The sequence below is a fragment of the Anguilla rostrata genome, unplaced genomic scaffold (genome assembly GCF_018555375.3).
Source record: "Anguilla rostrata isolate EN2019 unplaced genomic scaffold, ASM1855537v3 scaf1045, whole genome shotgun sequence".
In the NCBI taxonomy this organism is placed as follows: Eukaryota; Metazoa; Chordata; class Actinopteri; order Anguilliformes; family Anguillidae; genus Anguilla; species Anguilla rostrata.
The window spans coordinates 24859-43536 of NW_026986389.1; the positions used below are offsets into that span (position 1 = coordinate 24859).

The following is an 18678-nucleotide window of genomic DNA, read 5'->3' on the forward strand; positions in this document are numbered from 1 at the left end:
CACTCGACTGAGACTGCACTCCTCTCGGTCAGTGAGTCACTCCATGCCGCACGAGCAGCCTCCCTCTCCTCTGTCCTGATTCTTCTAGACCTCTCCGCTGCATTTGACACTGTGGACCACTCTACCCTCCTGTCCTCCCTGGCAGCAACAGGGATCCGCGGCACAGTCCTTGACTGGATTGAGTCCTACCTCTCTGACCGCTCCTTCCAGGTTGCCTGGGCGGGTAAGGTATCACCACCCCGTCCCCTCACCACCGGAGTTCCCCAGGGCTCAGTCCTTGGTCCCCTTCTCTTCTCCATGTACACCAGATCCCTTGGCCCTGTAATATCTGCCCATGGCTTGTCCCATCATTCCTATGCCGACGACACGCAACTCTTTCTCTCCTTCTCCCCATCGGACACACAGGTCCCTGCCCGCATCTCCGCTTGCCTGAGGGACATACAGAGCTGGATGGACAATCACCACCTGAAGCTCAACCCAGGAAAGACGGAGCTAATCTTTATTCCTGCTCTATCCTCTCCCCTCCTCGACTTTTCCATTTCCTTAGGGGACACCGTAGTGACATCATCACCCTGCGCCAAGAATCTCGGAGTGATGATGGACAACAGGCTGTCCCTCTCCAACAACATTGCAGCAGTAACCCGGGCATGCAGATTTTTCCTATACAACATCCGCAGAATCCGCCCCTTTCTCACCACCTACTCAACCCAGCTCCTGGTCCAAGCAATGGTTCTATCCCGCCTGGACTACTGCAACTCTCTTCTGACTGGACTACCGGCATCTGCCACCAGACCCCTGCAGCTCATTCAGAATGCTGCGGCTCGTCTGGTCTTCAACCTCCCCAGACACTCCCACGTAACTCCCCTGCTCACTACCCTCCACTGGCTGCCTGTTATAGCTCGCATCAAATTCAAAACATTGGTCCTAGCATACCAGGCAGTCAAGGGATCAGCCCCAGCATACCTTCACAAGATATTCAAACCCTACATGCCAGCCAGATCCCTCCGTTCTGCTACCTCAGGACGCCTAGCACCTCCCCCTCTTCGCACCTGCACTTCCAGAACACGTCTCCTGTCTGTTCTGGCCCCACGATGGTGGAATGACCTCCCTGTGGAGGTCAGAACAGCTGAGACTGTGACCCATTTCAAACGACGACTGAAGACCCACCTCTTCAGGCTGCACCTCTCCCCATCCCTCCCTTCCCCCCTGTAAATGACTAAAACTTAGGGTTGTAACTAGGCAGCTGTTTCATAGGTGACTTAGTCGATGCGCCTGTCTTAACGACTAATTGTATTTTTATTTATTTTTATTTTTCCATAGATTGCGTTGTTGCCGTTCTCGTTGTTAGTGTTAATCAGTTTAACCATCAGGGTCCAAGTTGAACTATGCGGTTGTTCCCTGTACTTGGACCGGTACTTCTCTCTAGGGTTTTCGTCATACTTGTTCCTGGTTATGGTTATACACTTTGTTGTACGTCGCTCTGGATAAGAGCGTCTGCCAAATGCCTGTAATGTAATGTAATGTAATGTAAGCTTTCCTCCAGGACTGCAAATGCTTTTATTAATGAGCTCCCAGGCTTTTTCTTGGCTCCCACCCTTTGATGACAAAATTATAAAAATCAGGGGCAAGATTCAAAGTTCTCCTACCACCCCTTATATAGGGTCTGCCCTTCCATCCACTCAACGCATGGATGCAGAATCTTCAGAAGAATCTTCAGAAAGATCGGCGGCCTATCTGAACTCTTTTGCTCCAATAGATCTCATGGAGTTTAATACCATAGTTAATAGCTCAAAATCTTCTACTTGTCTTCTAGACCCTATCCCTAAGAAGCTTTTCAAGGAGCTATTACCAGTGATTGGAACACCAATGTTACGTATTGTCAATGTGTCTTTAGCATCTGGACACATACCACAGACTCTTAAACTTGCAGCCATCAAACCCCTTCTTAAGAAGCCAAACTTGGATGTGAATGACCTGTCTAACTACAGGCTTATCTCGAACCTCCCGTTCCTTTCTAAAATACTAGAAAAGGCCATTTCAAAACAACTTGGTTCATTTTTGCACTCCAATCATATATTGGAAGTTTTTCAATCTGGTTTTAGACCCTCTCACAGCACTGAAACAGCCCTGGTCAAAGTACTCAATGACCTACTCCTCGCTTCCGACCATGGCTGCATCTCTGTACCTGTGCTTTTAGACTTAAGTGCGGTATTTGACACAGTTGATCACCTCATCCTTCTGGATAGACTTGAAATTCTTGTAGGCCTCCTTGGACAGGCACTCTCTTGGTCCAGGGTTGCATTTTATCACTTGAGAAACATCTCAAAAATTCAGAAAATACTGTCCTTACATGATGCAGAAAAGCTAGTTCATGCTTTTGTTACTTCAAGATTAGATTACTGCAATGCTCTTTTGTCTGGAAGTGCAAATTCCTCTCTGAAAGGGCTCCAGCTAATTCAAAATGCAGCAGCTCGTATTCTCACTAGAACAAGGAGATTTGAGCACATCAGCCCAGTGTTAGCATCGCTTCACTGGTTGCCAGTTAAATTCCGAATCGACTATAAGATACTACTTCTTACCTTTAAAGCCTTACATGGGCTTGCCCCTTTGTACTTAAATGATTTACTTCTTCCTTATATTCCCTCACGAACGTTCTGTTCGCAGGGTGCAGGCCTCCTAGTTATTCCTAGAATATCTAAAAGTACCATAGGTGGTAGAGCCTTCTCCTATCGTGCTCCTCTCCTGTGGAACAAGTTGCCTGCCCATGTTCGGGGCACAGATACTATCACCTTATTTAAAGCTAGGCTCAAAACATATATTTTTAGTCTCTCTTATATTTGAGGGGCAGGAGTGGGTGGCAGGCATAGCTATAGAGTCTCTGGTGGACTGAGCGGTTAGTGCTGTCACTGGATCATCATTGGTAGTGCTGTGTTAAGCTGAACCGGTCATGGTCTGGTGATGACTGTCTCAAGCCTGCCCTCATGGCTGCGTTGGCCCCTGCCTCTGTTTCCCTTAGCTATGCTGCCATAGCCTTATTTCCTTATTGCACGTGGGCACCTCTGTTTCTAATCTACCATTTGAACCCCCTAACAATGTTTTTTTTTCTCGTCATCCTCGGCTCTGGGCACCTGCCCGGAGCTCTAGCCCAAGTTTGCTGAGCACCCCCCCCGACCCGCAGCTCCAGCCCTAGACCAGCTAGACCAGCTGGGCACCCCGCCTCCTGCCACTGTTGATTTTCCATAACAAACCGGTGCCTGCCCGCGGCAGATGGGTTCCCCCTCTGAGTCCGGTTCTGCTCAAGGTTTCTTCCTGTTATCAGTCAGGGAGTTTTTCCTTGCCACTGTTGCCCTAGGCTTACTCTTTAGGGGCCGGTTCTCTGTAAAGCTGCTTTGTGACAAAGCTCCTTTGTTAAAAGCGCTATACAAATAAAATAAAATTGAAATAAAGTGTTGGCCTGTAAAGCAAAAGTGAGCCTTTGATCTTGTGCCATTTGCCTTGCTTCTCAGCTCTGCCTTGGTCTTTTATGATCACAGTCTTGGATCTCTGGTCTTGATTCTTTAGCTGCTTATTTTACCATCCTGGGTCACAGTGGGACAGACAAGCTGTGGTTCTGCGGTACCTTTCATTCATTTTTTTCACAATTATATTATTTATTTTCCATGTCTGTCTAATTTTGTGTAAAGGAAGTGTAGCTTGTATTTTTTTATTTGATGGGGAATATGTTCATCTTAATACTGTAACATACTATACCCTCTCTTCATTTAAATCTGCGAGTTGTATGTTTGGACCATTATTGATCCATCACATTGGTTTGCCTCACAAGGAATTCATGATGTATTTAATAACAGGTATCTTTAATGATAATATGTAAATTAAATCTAATAAAATACATTTTACATGTTGGATACATTTTTTACATTTGATGCTACTTCTGTATTCATTAAATGAGGGCACAATCTGTTAAAATAGCTTGACTCAAAAATCATAATTCTCACTTGCCTGACACTTTCATTGTATTCTATTTTCACTTTAACTATGAAGTGTTTATAAAAACATGCTGTCATTATCTACTTTAATTATTACACCATACTCACATGGCCTTCCTGCAGTTCCCGACTACTGGTAGCAGTCTCTGATGACCTGCTGCTGATGTTTTGTAGGTCTTCAAGTCAAACTCATCTAGGATCTCCTCTGACATCAGTAACATAAAGGCCAGGGCTGAACATTGGTGTGGTTCCAGCTTTTCATTAGAGAGTTTTCCTGATCTCTGGAAATTCTTGATTTCCTCCACTAGAGAGTTGTCATTCAGTTCATTGAGACAGTGGAACAGATTTATGGTCCTCTCTGCTGAAGATTCTTTTTTGATCCTCTCCTTTATGTATAATACTGTTTTCTCAATGCTCTTTGATCTGCTTCCTGTCTGTGTCTGTGGATCTAAATGGTAAATGGTAAAAGGACTGTATTTATATAGTGCTTTTATCCAATCTGGTACAGGTGATCTGCTTCCTGTCTTTGTCAGTATTCCTCCTAATAGAGTCTGAATGGAGTCCAGAGAGAGGCCTAGAAGGAATCTGAGGAAAAGGTCCAGGTGTCCATTCTTACTCTCTAAGGCCTGATCCACTGCAGTCCTGTGTAACTCAGACAGCTGCACTCTGACTCTGCGTCTGCGAGGTTTTGATTGTTCTGCTCTGAGTACATTTCTGTTCTCATTCACACATGAATGAAACACAAACAAGGCAGCCAGATACTCCTGAATGCTCAGATGCACAAAGCAGTAGACCTTCTCCTCACCCAACCCACACTCCTCTTTAAAGATCTCTGTGCACACCCCAGAGTACACTGAAGCTTCACTGACATCAATGCCCATCTCTCTCAGGTCCTCTTCATAGAATATCAGATTGCCCCTTTCCAGCTGTAGTAAAGCCAGCTGCCCCAGTTTCAGGATGATTTCTGTATTTGATGCTGACATTTTCTTTGGGGTTGTCTCATTGGTGCCAGGATACTTCTCATTCTTCACATTAGTCTGAATGAGCAGGAAGTGTGTGTACATTTCAGTCAGAGTTTTGGGCAGGTCTCCACTCACTTTATCCAACATTGTCTCCAGAACAGTAGCAGAAATCCAGCAGAAGACTGGTATGTGACACATGATGTGCAGACTCCTGGATGACTTTGTGTGTGAGATAATTCTGCTGGCCTTTTTCTTATCTCTGATTCTCTTCCTAAAGTATTCCTCCTTCTCTGGGTCATTGAACCCTCGTACCTCTGTCACCTGGTGGACGCACTCAGGAGGGACCTGATTGGCTGCTGCTGGTCGGGAGGTGATCCAGAGGAGAGCAGAGGGAAGCAGATTCCCCAGAATGAGGTTGGTCAGCAGCACATCAACTGATGATGACTCTGTTATATCACAGCAGATCTTATTGCATTGGAAATCTAGAGGAAGTCGACACTCATCCAGACCATCAAAGATAAATACAATTTTCACTTTATCGCCTTCAATACTCTTGATCTCTTTCAGTTGTGGAAAGTAGTGCTGCAGAAGTTGCATCAGACTGAATCCTCTCTCCTTTTTCAGATTCAGATCTCGGAAAGGAAGAGTGAAGATGAAATCAATGTCCTGATTGGCTTTTCCATCTGCCCAGTCCAGAATGAACTTCTGCACAGAGACGGTTTTCCCAATGCCAGCGATGCCCTTTGTAAGCACAGTTCTGATGGGTTTCTCTTGTCCAGGTAAAGGCTTAAAGATGTCATTGCAGAGGATTGCAGTCTCTTGTGTGGTGTGTCTCTTGGATGCTATCTCAATCTGTCTGACCTCGTGTTCATCATTGACCCCCCCACTTCCCCCCTCTGTGATGTAGAGCTCTGTATAGATCTCATTGAGGAGGGTTGGGTTGGCCTGCTTTGCTAAACCTTCAAATATGTGTTCACACTTCTTCTTCAGAGCAGTTTTCATTGCCTGCTGGGCTCTTTCTATGGATTTATCTGAGGAGAGGAAACATGAGAAACAATGTTTAAAATAACAGAACAGATAATAAAAAATACATATGCAGTCAATTTTCACAATGGTTTACACACCTCCTAAAGTGTTACACACTTCTCACAGTCTGTTCTACACACAAAATGAAAACATATCAAACAATGAAAAAGGATTCAATTCCTTTATCACATTCAATTTCTTAATTTTTCATAGTATGATGTGGTAAATATGGTCTTCATGGGTCATGTAGTAATTTAATCATCTTATAATTTTTATGCTCAGTGCTCATTAATCCTGGATAAAAACTCAGACCAGATCTGAATCTCTTTCAGGGACATTTAATCTCATGTGCATTTGCTTGCCCCATAATCACTGCTGGATGCAATATTTTAATTTAAACACCTTTGTGCACATGTAGTGTGTGATGTTTTCCATATGCAAGACTGTTGATGTAAAACACTATTATGAAAGTGTAGATCCTATAAATAAACAAAACATTACAAAACATTGTACTCTGTTATATTTGATTGCTAAGCTCATTTGAGCATTCAAATGGACACACAGTAGCAATGAGTGAAAACTCTTACTGTGCTGCTCATCTCTCTCCAGTGTGTCAGCGAGATCCTTCTGCTTCACAGGGCTGCTGGTCAGCTGTATTAGTGTGAAATAAACACATGAAGAGGTGTGCTGTATCAGCATAAAATAAACACACGAAGAGGTGTGCTGCATTAGTGTGAAATAAACACATGAAGAGGTGTGCTGTATCACTGTGTTAAATAAACATATGAAGAGGTGTGCTGTATGAGAGCCATTGAAACAATCAGATCCTTGCAATATGTCTCATGTTTTCTCTTGTAGGAAGGCCAGAACGGGGACAGATACTTTTAAACATAAAACATGGTCCAGAAAACAGAAGATCCAAAGCCTCAGGTTTGAAGTGCACCTTTTATCCCTGATTCGACACAACAGACCATGGTATTTTAATTGATAGGCTTGAAAATTGGGTCGGTCTCTCAGGCAATGTTTTAAATTGGTTTTATACATATATTACTGGGAGACAGTTCACTGTAAAGTTGAAGACCACTTCACTGAGCATGTTAGCTAGCCAACTATTGAATTGTATTCAAAACAGCGGTTACTGTAAACGCAATCGTTCACAAACATACATACGGATGAAAATGCGTCAAGTAGCCATGAGTTAAATGCGGAATGTCTATTCTACTGTCCAAATAAGGGACGATTCAGATTTGCGCGATGACTGGCAACCGTAAATAAAGCTAGCAACAGTAACTAGAAATGTGATTCAAGGTTGCCATCAATTGTGAAACTGGACATTGAAAAGAGGAGGGGATGTAACAATTCAAAAGCGGAAGAATAATGTTGCTGTTTAAACTGCTTTAGAATGCTGGATTTTGTAGCGCATTGATTTTAGAACTGTTAAATGGCCGAGGTGTCCCTTTACTGAGAAATAATGCCCACCCTTGGACCAATCACAATCGAGTATTCAGCCAAGCTGTTGTATGAATGATAATATGATATTTGTTCCTTATGGAAGATGGGGATAAACTTTGGATGCATTACTTACCTTAGTTGTATAGTAAGTTTGCATTAGGTTGCTAGTTGGATTATTGCTACATTTGAACATAATGACATAACATAACTGGAACATAAGAAAGTAGAGATAAGTAGACTAGTGTAAATTAACATGACGCCGTGGGTTGGTGATCTTCCTGTCCTCCCCAATTTTTTGAGTCACCAGCCGCCACTGATATACATATATAAATGAAGGCCGATTGATTGATTGATTGAATGCACAGTATAATGTCCAGTGTTAATTCAACTTTTAACAGATAATATTTCATCCCACTCTGCAAAGTTGAATTAACAATATATATATTGTTGTGTGGTTTTGTAGAGACACTACTTGTGATAAATCAAGAGTTCCTTTAGAATAAATTAGTCTCTCAGTGCAATACATTTGGAAAAGTCTGACTATAAACTGCGTTCTTCAAACAATCTGTTTGGAGTCTTACTATGACATTGTGTTTGGGTCCTAAAAAAGAATTTGGGTCTTTCTGTGAGCCCAGGAGGACCAGGTAGCATACAAAATGATAAAACCTGATTACATATTCAATCTTGTCAATAAAAGGGTACTAATTCATTTGTTGTCATGCAATCATATTCAAAGGAAATGCAGTGTACAGTACAAGACAATCACACGAGCAAATATTAAAATAGAAAAAAATATAAATAATACCTGTTTTGAGAACCGTTTCTCGGAACTCCTCTCTACAATATGGTTGGACACCTGTGAGCAGTGGATCCTGTGAAAAAATCATGAGACAAAGTATACAGTTAAATTAATCTTCTTACTGCAGCTCTAACTCACAGCAAACTTTGACAGAGCTTCCAGTTAAACTCATCTTCTTACTGCAGCTCTAACTCACAGCACAATGAGACAGAGATTCCAGTTAAACTCATCCTCTTACTGCAGCTCTAACTCACAGCACATGGAGACAGAGCTTCCAGTTAAACTCATCCACTTGCTTCAGGTCTAATGCAATATGAACGTGTTTCATTACCTTTGATCACCTGTGAACTCTCCACTGAAGTACATTGGATGATGCATTGAACGGTCACTCTTCATAGGCAGACAGCTGGGTACAGGTGACCCAGCCCAACCAACCTGGACCCTGTGAACAAAACATGGAGACAAAGATTTCAGTGAAACTCATCCTCTTACTGCAGCTCTAACTCACAGCACATATAGACAGAGCTTCCAGTTAAACTCATACTCTTACTGCAGCTCTAACTCACAGCACATGGAGACAGAGCTTCCAGTTAAACTCATCCTCTTACTGCAGCTCGAAAACATAGCACATGGAGACAGAGCTTCCAGTTAAACTCATCCTCTTACTGCAGATCTAACTCACAGCACATGGAGACAGAGCTTCCAGTTAAACTCATCCTCTTACTGCAGCTCTAACTCACAGCACATGGAGACAGAGCTTCCAGTTAAACTCATCCTCTTACTGCAGCTCTAACTCACAGCACATGGAGACAGAGCTTCCAGTTAAACTCTTCCTCTTACTGCAGCTCTAACTCACAGCACATGGAGACAGAGATTCCAGTTAAACTCATCCTCTTACTGCAGCTCTAACTAACAGCACATGGAGACAGAGCTTCCAGTTAAATTCACCCTTTTACTGCAGCTCTAACTCACAGCACATGGAGACAGAGCTTCCAGTTAAACTCATCCTCTTACTGCAGGTCTAATTCACAGCAAATGGAGACAGAGCATCCAGTTAAACTCATCCTCTTACTGCAGCTCTAACTCACAGCACATGGAGACAGAGCTTCCAGTTAAACTCATCTTCTTACTGCAGCTCTAACTCACAGCACAAGGAGACCGATCTTCCTGTTAAACTCATCCTCTTACAGCAGATCTAACTCACAGCACATCCGAATGTGATATAAAATACGTTGTGACACTTTAAAATGATTTAATACACCCATCTTGACCTGAATGTCCTATCATGCACCCCACTACACCTGAAAGTTGGCAATTAAATTTAAGTTCAATTCAACCGTAGTGTCAATATGAACTTGTTTCATTACCTTCGATCACCTGTGAACTGTCCTCTGAAGTGGATTGGACGATCCATTGAATGATCACTCTTCACAGACAGACAGCTGGGTACAGGTGACCCTGTCCTCTCTACCCGAACCCTGTGAACAAACATGGAAACAGAGCTTCCAGTTAAACTCATCTTCTTACTGCAGCTCTAACTCACAGCACATGGAGACAGAGCATCCAGTTAAACTCATCCTCTTACTGCAGCTCTAACTAACAGCACAAGGAGACAGAGCTTCCAGTTAAACTCATCCTCTTACTGCAGCTCTAACTCACAGCACATGGAGACAGAGCTTCCAGTAAAACTCATCCTCTTACTGCAGCTCTAACTCACAGCACATGGAAACAGAGCTTCCAGTTAAACTCATCCTCTTACTGCAGCTCTAACTCACAGCACATGGAGACAGAGCTTCCAGTTAAATTCACCCTCTTACTGCAGCTCTAACTCACAGCACATGGAGACAGAGCTTCCAGTGAAACTCATACTCTTACTGCAGGTCTAATTCACAGCAAATGGAGACAGAGCATCCAGTTAAACTCATCCTCTTACTGCAGCTCTAACTCACAGCACAAGGAGACCGATCTTCCTGTTAAACTCATCCTCTTACAGCAGATCTAACTCACAGCACATCCAAATGTGATATAAAATACGTTGTGACACTTTAAAATGATCTAATACACCCATCTTGACCTGAATGTCCTATCATGCACCCCACTACACCTGAAAGTTGGCAATTAAATTTAAGTTCAATTCAACCGTAGTGTCAATATGAACTTGTTTCATTACCTTCGATCACCTGTGAACTGTCCTCTGAAGTGGATTGGACGATCCATTGAATGATCACTCTTCACAGACAGACAGCTGGGTACAGGTGACCCTGTCCTCTCTACCCGAACCCTGTGAACAAACATGGAAACAGAGCTTCCAGTTAAACTCATCTTCTTACTGCAGCTCTAACTCACAGCACATGGAGACAGAGCATCCAGTTAAACTCATCCTCTTACTGCAGCTCTAACTAACAGCACAAGGAGACAGAGCTTCCAGTTAAACTCATCCTCTTACTGCAGCTCTAACTCACAGCACATGGAGACAGAGCTTCCAGTAAAGCTCATCCTCTTACTGCAGCTCTAACTCACAGCACATGGAAACAGAGCTTCCAGTTAAACTCATCCTCTTACTGCAGCTCTAACTCACAGCACATGGAGACAGAGCTTCCAGTTAAACTCATCCTATTACTGCAGCTCTAACTCACAGCACATGGAGACAGAGCTTCCAGTTAAACTCACAGTCTAACTGCAGCTCTAACTCACAGCACATGGAGACAGAGCTTCCAGTTAAACTCATTCTCTTACTACAGCTCTAACTCACAGCACATTGACTCTCTGATTCATGCATTTTTACCTCTTTCTCACAGGGCCGTGGGTTCCATCGTTAGTCTCGGTCTCCTCTGAGGAACTCATTTTTGAAACAGCGCCCCCTGTCTCAGGACACCTGAACACACCAGATCAGATTCACAAGTGGGTTCTGACCCAAATCGGCAGACCTGTAAATATACACAAGAAGAACATGATAACGCACATACATAATAATACACACAGACACACACATACATCAAATCTCATAGAACAGACAGGGACAAATCTGGAATTTGACTGAGCCATATACTTGTACAGTAATACAATTCCCTCCAAAATATTCTGCACCCATGATAACAATTACTAAGACCATTGATCATAAAGATTACCAGTGCTGAGATATATTTTCATTGTCCAACATATGGAATATATTTAATGATATAATGGAAACTACCAAAATGACACATTTCTCAGATGATACAACAATTTTACAAAATTGTGCGTCACACTTATTGGCATCCCTGTATTTGGTACTGTGTGCACACTCCCCTTGCAGGGATAATGGCACTGAGTCTTTTTACAGAACATCTTATAAGACCAGAGAACACATTGGGAGGGATCTTAGACTCTTTCTCCACCCACAATCTTTCCAGATCCTGATGCCTTTGTTGATTCATGCTTATGGGCCGTGCTGTTCAATTGATTTACAGGTTTTCAGGGAGTTCAGCAGTCTTTAGACTGTTGTAGCCATTGCACAATGATGCTTCTGCATCATTAACCTTTTTATTTGTGGATTTTAACGTGAATTTGGGGTCATTGTCTTACTGAAAGATCCACTAGTTTCAGTCTGCTGGCAGAGGTAGTCAGGTTTAGGGCTAAATTGTCCTGGTACTTGGGTAGAGTTCACGATGCTGCTTTCCTTAACAAGGGCCCCAGGACCAGTGTGAGCAAAGTAGCCCCATAACATTAAAGATCCACCACCGTATTTTTCTTTTCAGTATATGCATCCCTAAATCCATCCTACATCATATTCCTGGACATGGTTGTGAGGGGGGTTGGAGCCTCTCCCAGCATGCATTGGGCAAGAGGCAGGAAAAAACCCGGAACAGGTCACCAGTCCATCACAGGGCACACACACCATGCACTTACACACTCATACATTCAAGCAATTTAGTGCCTCCAATTACCTTAACCTGCATGTCTTTGGACTGTGGGAGGAAACCCATGCAGACATGGGATGAGAATATGCAACCTCCATGCACACCACCATGCTGCGCTTCAGCAGTTTTAAACTTCTTCATTATTGCCCTCACAGTAGTAACTAGCATCTTCAGTTTATTTTTTGATCCATTGCCTGATTTTCAAAGGTCAGCAACCATTTTCATTTCGTTTGTCAATTCTTTGTCTTTCTCTGCGGCAAAGATGAAAAATGGGTTTCACAAGCAGGTTCTCAGTTTAATCCTCCAGTGAAACAGGAAGCCATAGAAGGCCACAAGAGTTTCTCTTAATATTGATGTAGATTTCATTTGATTTTATTTTATTCAGAAGAATCTTTAGGGGTGCCAATTATTTTAATATATTTTTGGGAAACAACAACTCTACCTGAATCCAACCGTCACACTAGAGGGCGCCAGTTCCCCCAATCTTAGTTTGTTTTCTGTGCCTGGTTAGTGCTAATTAAGGAGCTGTGTCGCAAACATTTAATAGCCTGACCAGATTCACATTACAGGTATCTGTAACTGATTTATGACTAGTCAAAGAGCTCATTTAAGATCTCTAACTGAATTTTCACTCATCAAAAAACTTAATCTCGAATTACATTTTGCTAGTAAGATTGAAGTTACTTTCGCCATTCAGTTGTATGGGACCTCCAATTAAGATATCTACAATTCAGTTTTGACTATCCAAAACGTGAATTCCAGATACTGTATCACCATTTCAATTATGTCTAGTCATAACTCAAATTAGAGATATCTCCACATTAGTTCTGACTTAGTCATAATTTCAGTTAAAGATTTTTAATTCCTCGCGATTTAAGATATGTCAGGTAACGGGGGACCAGGACCCAAACGGAGAGTGGGGAAAACACCAGGAACTCCAAAAAGGCAAATCCAATCAAAGATTTTACTCTCATACAGGTAACAGAAAACAGGTAAGAAAAACAAGGCCAGACAATGCGGCAGATACTCTCAGGCAGAAACACAAAGAACCAGCACCCAAGTCAGGAAAACAGAGAACTTAAATAGCCACAAAGATAACAAGACACCGGTGAACTCAAAGCAAAATCAAACCAGAGCAGGGAGGGATAATGAGACACAAAAAAAACAATGATAGAATAATTGAAAACAATAATACAATTAACACAGGGGTAACTAAAGAGGGAGCAAACTGAAATACAAACTGAAGTACCGCCATCTGGTGGCCCAGAAAAGGAAAAAACAGAAACAGAAAAAGGCAGAATCCTGACAATATCTAAATGATCTTTTTGCATAACTGAATCTAAGATATTACTAGCCAAAATATGGCAAGCCATTTTAGATAATTTGAACAGCTCTTATCATGGCTGCCACTTAGATACTTCCGGGTCATTTCACTCAGTTAGGAACCTTCCTAAGCAAAAAAGTCTATGGCTGCGTCCGCATAGTCAAAAAAATGACGTCCTGTCTTTTCCTAACCACTTTTCCTTTACCTTGATGGAAAATGTCATGAGGTTAAGGAAACATGTGAAGGAGTTAGGAACTCAGTTAGGAACCTTCCTAAGCAAAAAAGACATGGGTTTCGTCCAAATAGTCTTTTTTGCTTAGGAAGCTTCCTAACTGAGTGAAACAACCCGGAAGTATCTAAGTGGCAGCCATGATAAGAGCTGTTCGAATTCTCTAAATGCTAAGAAAAGGTGCTTCAATGCTTTCTATCTTATCTCCTTTAGCATAGGGCACACTGGACCATCCTTTACGAAAGGAAAGGAGATAATGCCGTCCCACAATTCCTTACGGCAGCAACATTTAAAGAGAAGCACAATTCGGCAGTTCACGAAAACAAACGATCAACATGACTGAGTTGTGTGGTGGTTCTTAAGCTATTATATGCATAGGCTTATAATCAGATCACAATCAGCATATTAACCATAACACAGAAGTCTATCTTTCAAGAAAAAGGGAAATGAAACATTTTTAGCTAGATTATGTTTTTAATTCCACATGTTTGAAACTTATGAATGATGATATGTACAGTAGTAAATTTGTAGGCCTAACATGGTATGCCTATCTTGCATTAAATTTAATGAATTATTTTCATACAATCATACTAATTGGGATTCATGTCGATAAATATGAGTGGACAGGAGGATGAGCGTGAGCAACCATTCTCAATGTAACAACGTTTTCGTTTCACTTTTGTGACTGGTCAAAACGCTAATTTAAGATATCTCTAATTATATTTTGACAAGTCAAAACGCTCATTAAAGATATCGCTAATTAAATTTTGACTAGTTTCGCCACTAAGTACTATGTAACTCCAATTAAAGATATCTACAATTCAGTTTTGACTATCTAAAACGTGAATTCCAGATATCACCACTTAAACTATGACTCTTACCAAGTATGAAGCTGCCATTACCCATAGTCGGACACCAAGCAAAACCCATGCCGTCAAGTCTAGTTTATGCATGTCTATGGTTAGAACCCCTGGTTCTCGCGCACCAATCAGAAGCCAGTATCCAGTGTTAGGAGGAAGTTGGACAGGTTGCCAAGAAATGGACGCTTTTTCGCTATTTTCTTATAATAATGTGTGCCTGCGTTGTTCCATTTCCGTTTAACCTATAAACAGACAGTTTGAAACAAAGCACCACTTGTCACAAACACATAGGCTACATATATGAATTGTAAGGTCAGCTAACCTTATTTTTTCCCTAGTGGGTAAACTAGAAGACCTTCGCCGGTTAGCCTAGCCGCACGGCTAGCCTACCCATAGACAGACATCCCCAGTCAGCCTGCAAGAGTAGATAGTAAACTGTCGCGATATCGTCATCCAGTGCCGAATTGGCCCATTGGGATGGCAGATATGCCATCCCGCCAAGTTACGCCTTGGCGGGGGCATGCCCCATACCTATACAGCACCGAGAGTTTGGCACTTTTCAGGGTTCCCCACAGAAATAACCACAACAGCCACAGACACTCAGCCCTTAAAAACATTAAATTCTGTACATTCTGACCCCATTTCAACAGACAGATTTCATAAACAACTTCACATGTCCACACAATAAAGCCCCAAACTAAGGGGATTTTGCGTTTTCTCCTTCTTCTTCTTTTTCTTATTTTTCCTGCCGCCTATCCCACTAACAACATGTCTCCCCATTGGACATTTTACCGACACCAGCCAAATCTTCACCTACACGACCCAATCAAAAACTTGCATACACACACAAAATACCCATGCCTTCTTACTCAGAAACATTACCAGTTTAAACAGCTGGCCTGCCTGTGGCCTAGTGGGCAAGGTTACAGGCTTGGAAACATGAGGTCGTAGGTTCAAGCCCAGCTAAGAACACATTTCTTTAACCTGCTTTTACTCTCACTAATAATTGTCTACTACTTCTCAATTATTGCTTTTGCACCATATCTACCCGCCGTTCACCGAACGTATACCGAACTGAACTGCATTATGACGTACCGTCTGCACGTTCAGTTATTAACTGGCTACAATATTGCAAAGTCATATGAATTCAACGGGAGCTCTTCTGTGCTTGCTGGCCTGTGTTCTTCTTTAAAACCACGGACAGGTTTGCTAATGATATTTCACGCATTGCGTAGCTATGTCATGGTGCTGCACTAACAAAGTCACAGACTGGTAAACCTCCGGTTGAAGGATTGAATCCCGCCTCGCCCTCAGGCAGATAATTTCCTCTTTTACACTCACGTTGTCTTACGATTATATTTGCTTTACCAAAACTCACTCACAGCCACCCATATGCATTTCATGACGGCAAATGTATTCCTTTTATTAAAAAGTTACACCAGTTCACCACTGTGCCATTTCTACTAACTATATTTCTTCACTTGGCTACCGTACATTACATTACATTACAGGCATTTAGCAGACGCTCTTATCCAGAGCGACTTACACAACTTTTACATAGCATCTACATTGTATCCATTTATACCGTACAAAACCTTCTTATCAGCAAACGCCACGTTTCTACATTCATGTTACCTCGCCCTGTTCTCTATCTAGCCACATACAAACAATTACTAGGTATGCAACTCCGCATTAAAACATTACATTTAAAATCATGACTCACTCATAATTACAACTACTACTGAACATGAAAAAAGCACATCAGTGCAATAGATTACACATGTTACTTAACCCTCCACTTCAACGACTGACGTTTTATACAGACTGTTATATCTAATAAAAAAGCACGTTTTCAACGTACAAAAATGCCAAGTTACTCACACATACAAGACATGCACCGTCTATAACTCATTCATTCAGATTGCCAAAATCCAGGCCTGCCATTAAAAGTATTGATATCCAAATGACGCCAAGTTACGGTACTACAAACAATATAGGTTATCTTGCCTCACCAAAATTAAATAAGATGTATTCCAAAGCAGTGCTACCCAATATTTCCTCAATTCTTTCAAGTCACTTGGCCCTGTGTTCTGTAATCTTACCATTTAACAATATCATGCAAACTTTGTGTCAGATCAAAGAGTCAAATATTTCGAATTGCCTCATGGAACACATTGAAATTAATGTACAAAACTGCTGCTGAGTAACTACAGGAAGCATATTTCTCCAGAAAATATGTTTGTACTTGCTTCTGAACTGAATTTGAGTACATGTGCAAGTTATTGTATATTTGCTATGTACAATAAATACTGCATGTAAAATACATATTGTACATACATACATAGAGAACTTCTTTATCCCCATGGGGACATTTCCCTCGCAGCATGTTACATTCACATTTACGAACACACACTTATACCAAGAAACATACTATCATTCACGCAACAGAAAGGCTGGGCAGCGAAATACATACATACCAATACAAATTGGACATATACACGTCTATTCAATCAATCTTGACTGTGAGAGAGCCATCCACACATATGTTTGGCCTGTCCACGTACTGCATGCTTATACAGGGCCAAGTGACTTGAAAGAATTGAGGAAATATTGGGTAGCATTGCTTTGGAATACATCTTATTTAATTTCGGTGAGGCAAGATAGCCTATATTGTTTGTAGTACCGTAACTTGGCGTCATTTGGATATCAATACATTTAATGGCAGGCCTGAATTTTGGCAGTCTGAATGAATGAGTTATAGACGGTGTATGTCTTGTACGTGTGAGTAACTTGGCATTTTTGTACGTTGAAAACATGTTTTTTATGAGATTTTATTCACTCGAACAGGGTAATGTTTATTAAAGTCGTCCTAATATGTCCATATATGTTTGGATGGACATGACATTTCGCAGAAAGGTAGTTTAATCATCCTAAATAACGGACACCTACTTCCCACCCCCCCCCCCCACCCCCCCTCAATGAACAGGACGGGACAAACGCCACAAGAGAGAATATGTCCAGGTTTGGGATGGTGTACAACTATGAGTAGATGATAACATGTATCATATGTACCATTATCTGTGTTGTCTATTTTACCTGCTATGGACCTCTTTTTAAGATGAATCTTGAATAAAGTTGAAATTAAATGAAATATAGAGTAATCTCTGCCTAATATAATCACTCCACTGTATATTTTGCCTCAATATTGCAAACCAATTAATGTGATTTAGTAATGGGAATGATTTCCTATGAAACATAAAATAACAAGTAACAACCTCTTAATTGTTTAATTAAAAACAAAATCCAGGTTTATACTGCAGCGTCAAAATGTCAACAACAAGCGACAAGTCCTGTGACCTCCGACTCGCTAGGTTACCTCCTCACGAGGTAGAATTGGTCACGGAATATCAAAAATAGGCTACTGAAGTAAACTTTCTGAAAGGTTATTTCAATATTACTTTCTGGTCTAAATGGTATGTTCGGACTCCGTGTGAGCTCTTAGCTTATCAGGCTACGCATTAAACACACCATTTTATTGCCAGTTGTCAGTTTTTCTGAATTACGCGGGTTAATGCGATTATACCTACAGATTCCCATGCCTCCCCGCAGCCCTTTACCTTCAGCTTCTCTTACCTCAGTTCCACTCCACAACAGACTGTTCACTCCGTTTTTAATATTTAATTTAATTCCTTCTTTCCTAGGGATTCTTTCTCCTCCGTTTTTAAAATGGCCGTTAAGTTTCAGTTTCTCTTTTGGACCGCATTTCCTTACTTACTGGCTCAACTGAATGTTCGATGGGCGGAGTTTTATATATTTATACTATTTCTTAGCTGAAGCAGTCACGGTATTTAATAGGTTATGCAGAAGAAACAAATATAACCATTTCTGAAGAGTGGAGGATCCAAGGTTTTCAAAACACCCCCATATCTTTGAGACAACATGTTCAGGGTAGGCAGCAGAGCATGATATCTGTTATGATATCAGAAAGCAATTGGGATTTAATTGAATGAAATTCACCTATACCCTGCATGTTCAAACCCCAGCCACATTTTCTATGACGCTTATTTGATATAAGTGACACCGTATCTGAAGAGTGGAGGATCCAAGGTTTTCAAAACACCCCCATATCATTGAGACAACA

General features: G+C 41.6%; 1 protein-coding gene across 5 annotated transcripts in view; it reads right to left on the reverse strand.

The window, feature by feature from the left end:
* LOC135247037 (NACHT, LRR and PYD domains-containing protein 12-like) overlaps nt 1–18275 on the reverse strand; it is a 38300-nt gene extending 20025 nt beyond the window's left edge. For 2 of the 5 annotated variants that reach the window (XM_064320344.1, XM_064320342.1), the window contains exons 1-8: nt 18171–18273; nt 11011–11152; nt 10396–10506; nt 9593–9703; nt 8557–8667; nt 8232–8298; nt 6562–6625; nt 4095–5979 (exon numbers count right to left, since the gene is read on the reverse strand). In XM_064320344.1, the coding sequence (XP_064176414.1) occupies nt 4095–5979; nt 6562–6625; nt 8232–8298; nt 8557–8667; nt 9593–9703; nt 10396–10506; nt 11011–11069 (2408 nt within the window). In that variant the 5' untranslated portion in view covers nt 11070–11152; nt 18171–18273. Of the gene's footprint in view, nt 1–4094; nt 5980–6561; nt 6626–8231; nt 8299–8556; nt 8668–9592; nt 9704–10395; nt 10507–11010; nt 11153–18170 lie in introns of all 5 variants that reach the window. The other 3 variants (XM_064320343.1, XM_064320340.1, XM_064320341.1) reach the window with 3 other exon arrangements.
* Between the last annotated feature and the right edge of the window lie 403 nt (nt 18276–18678).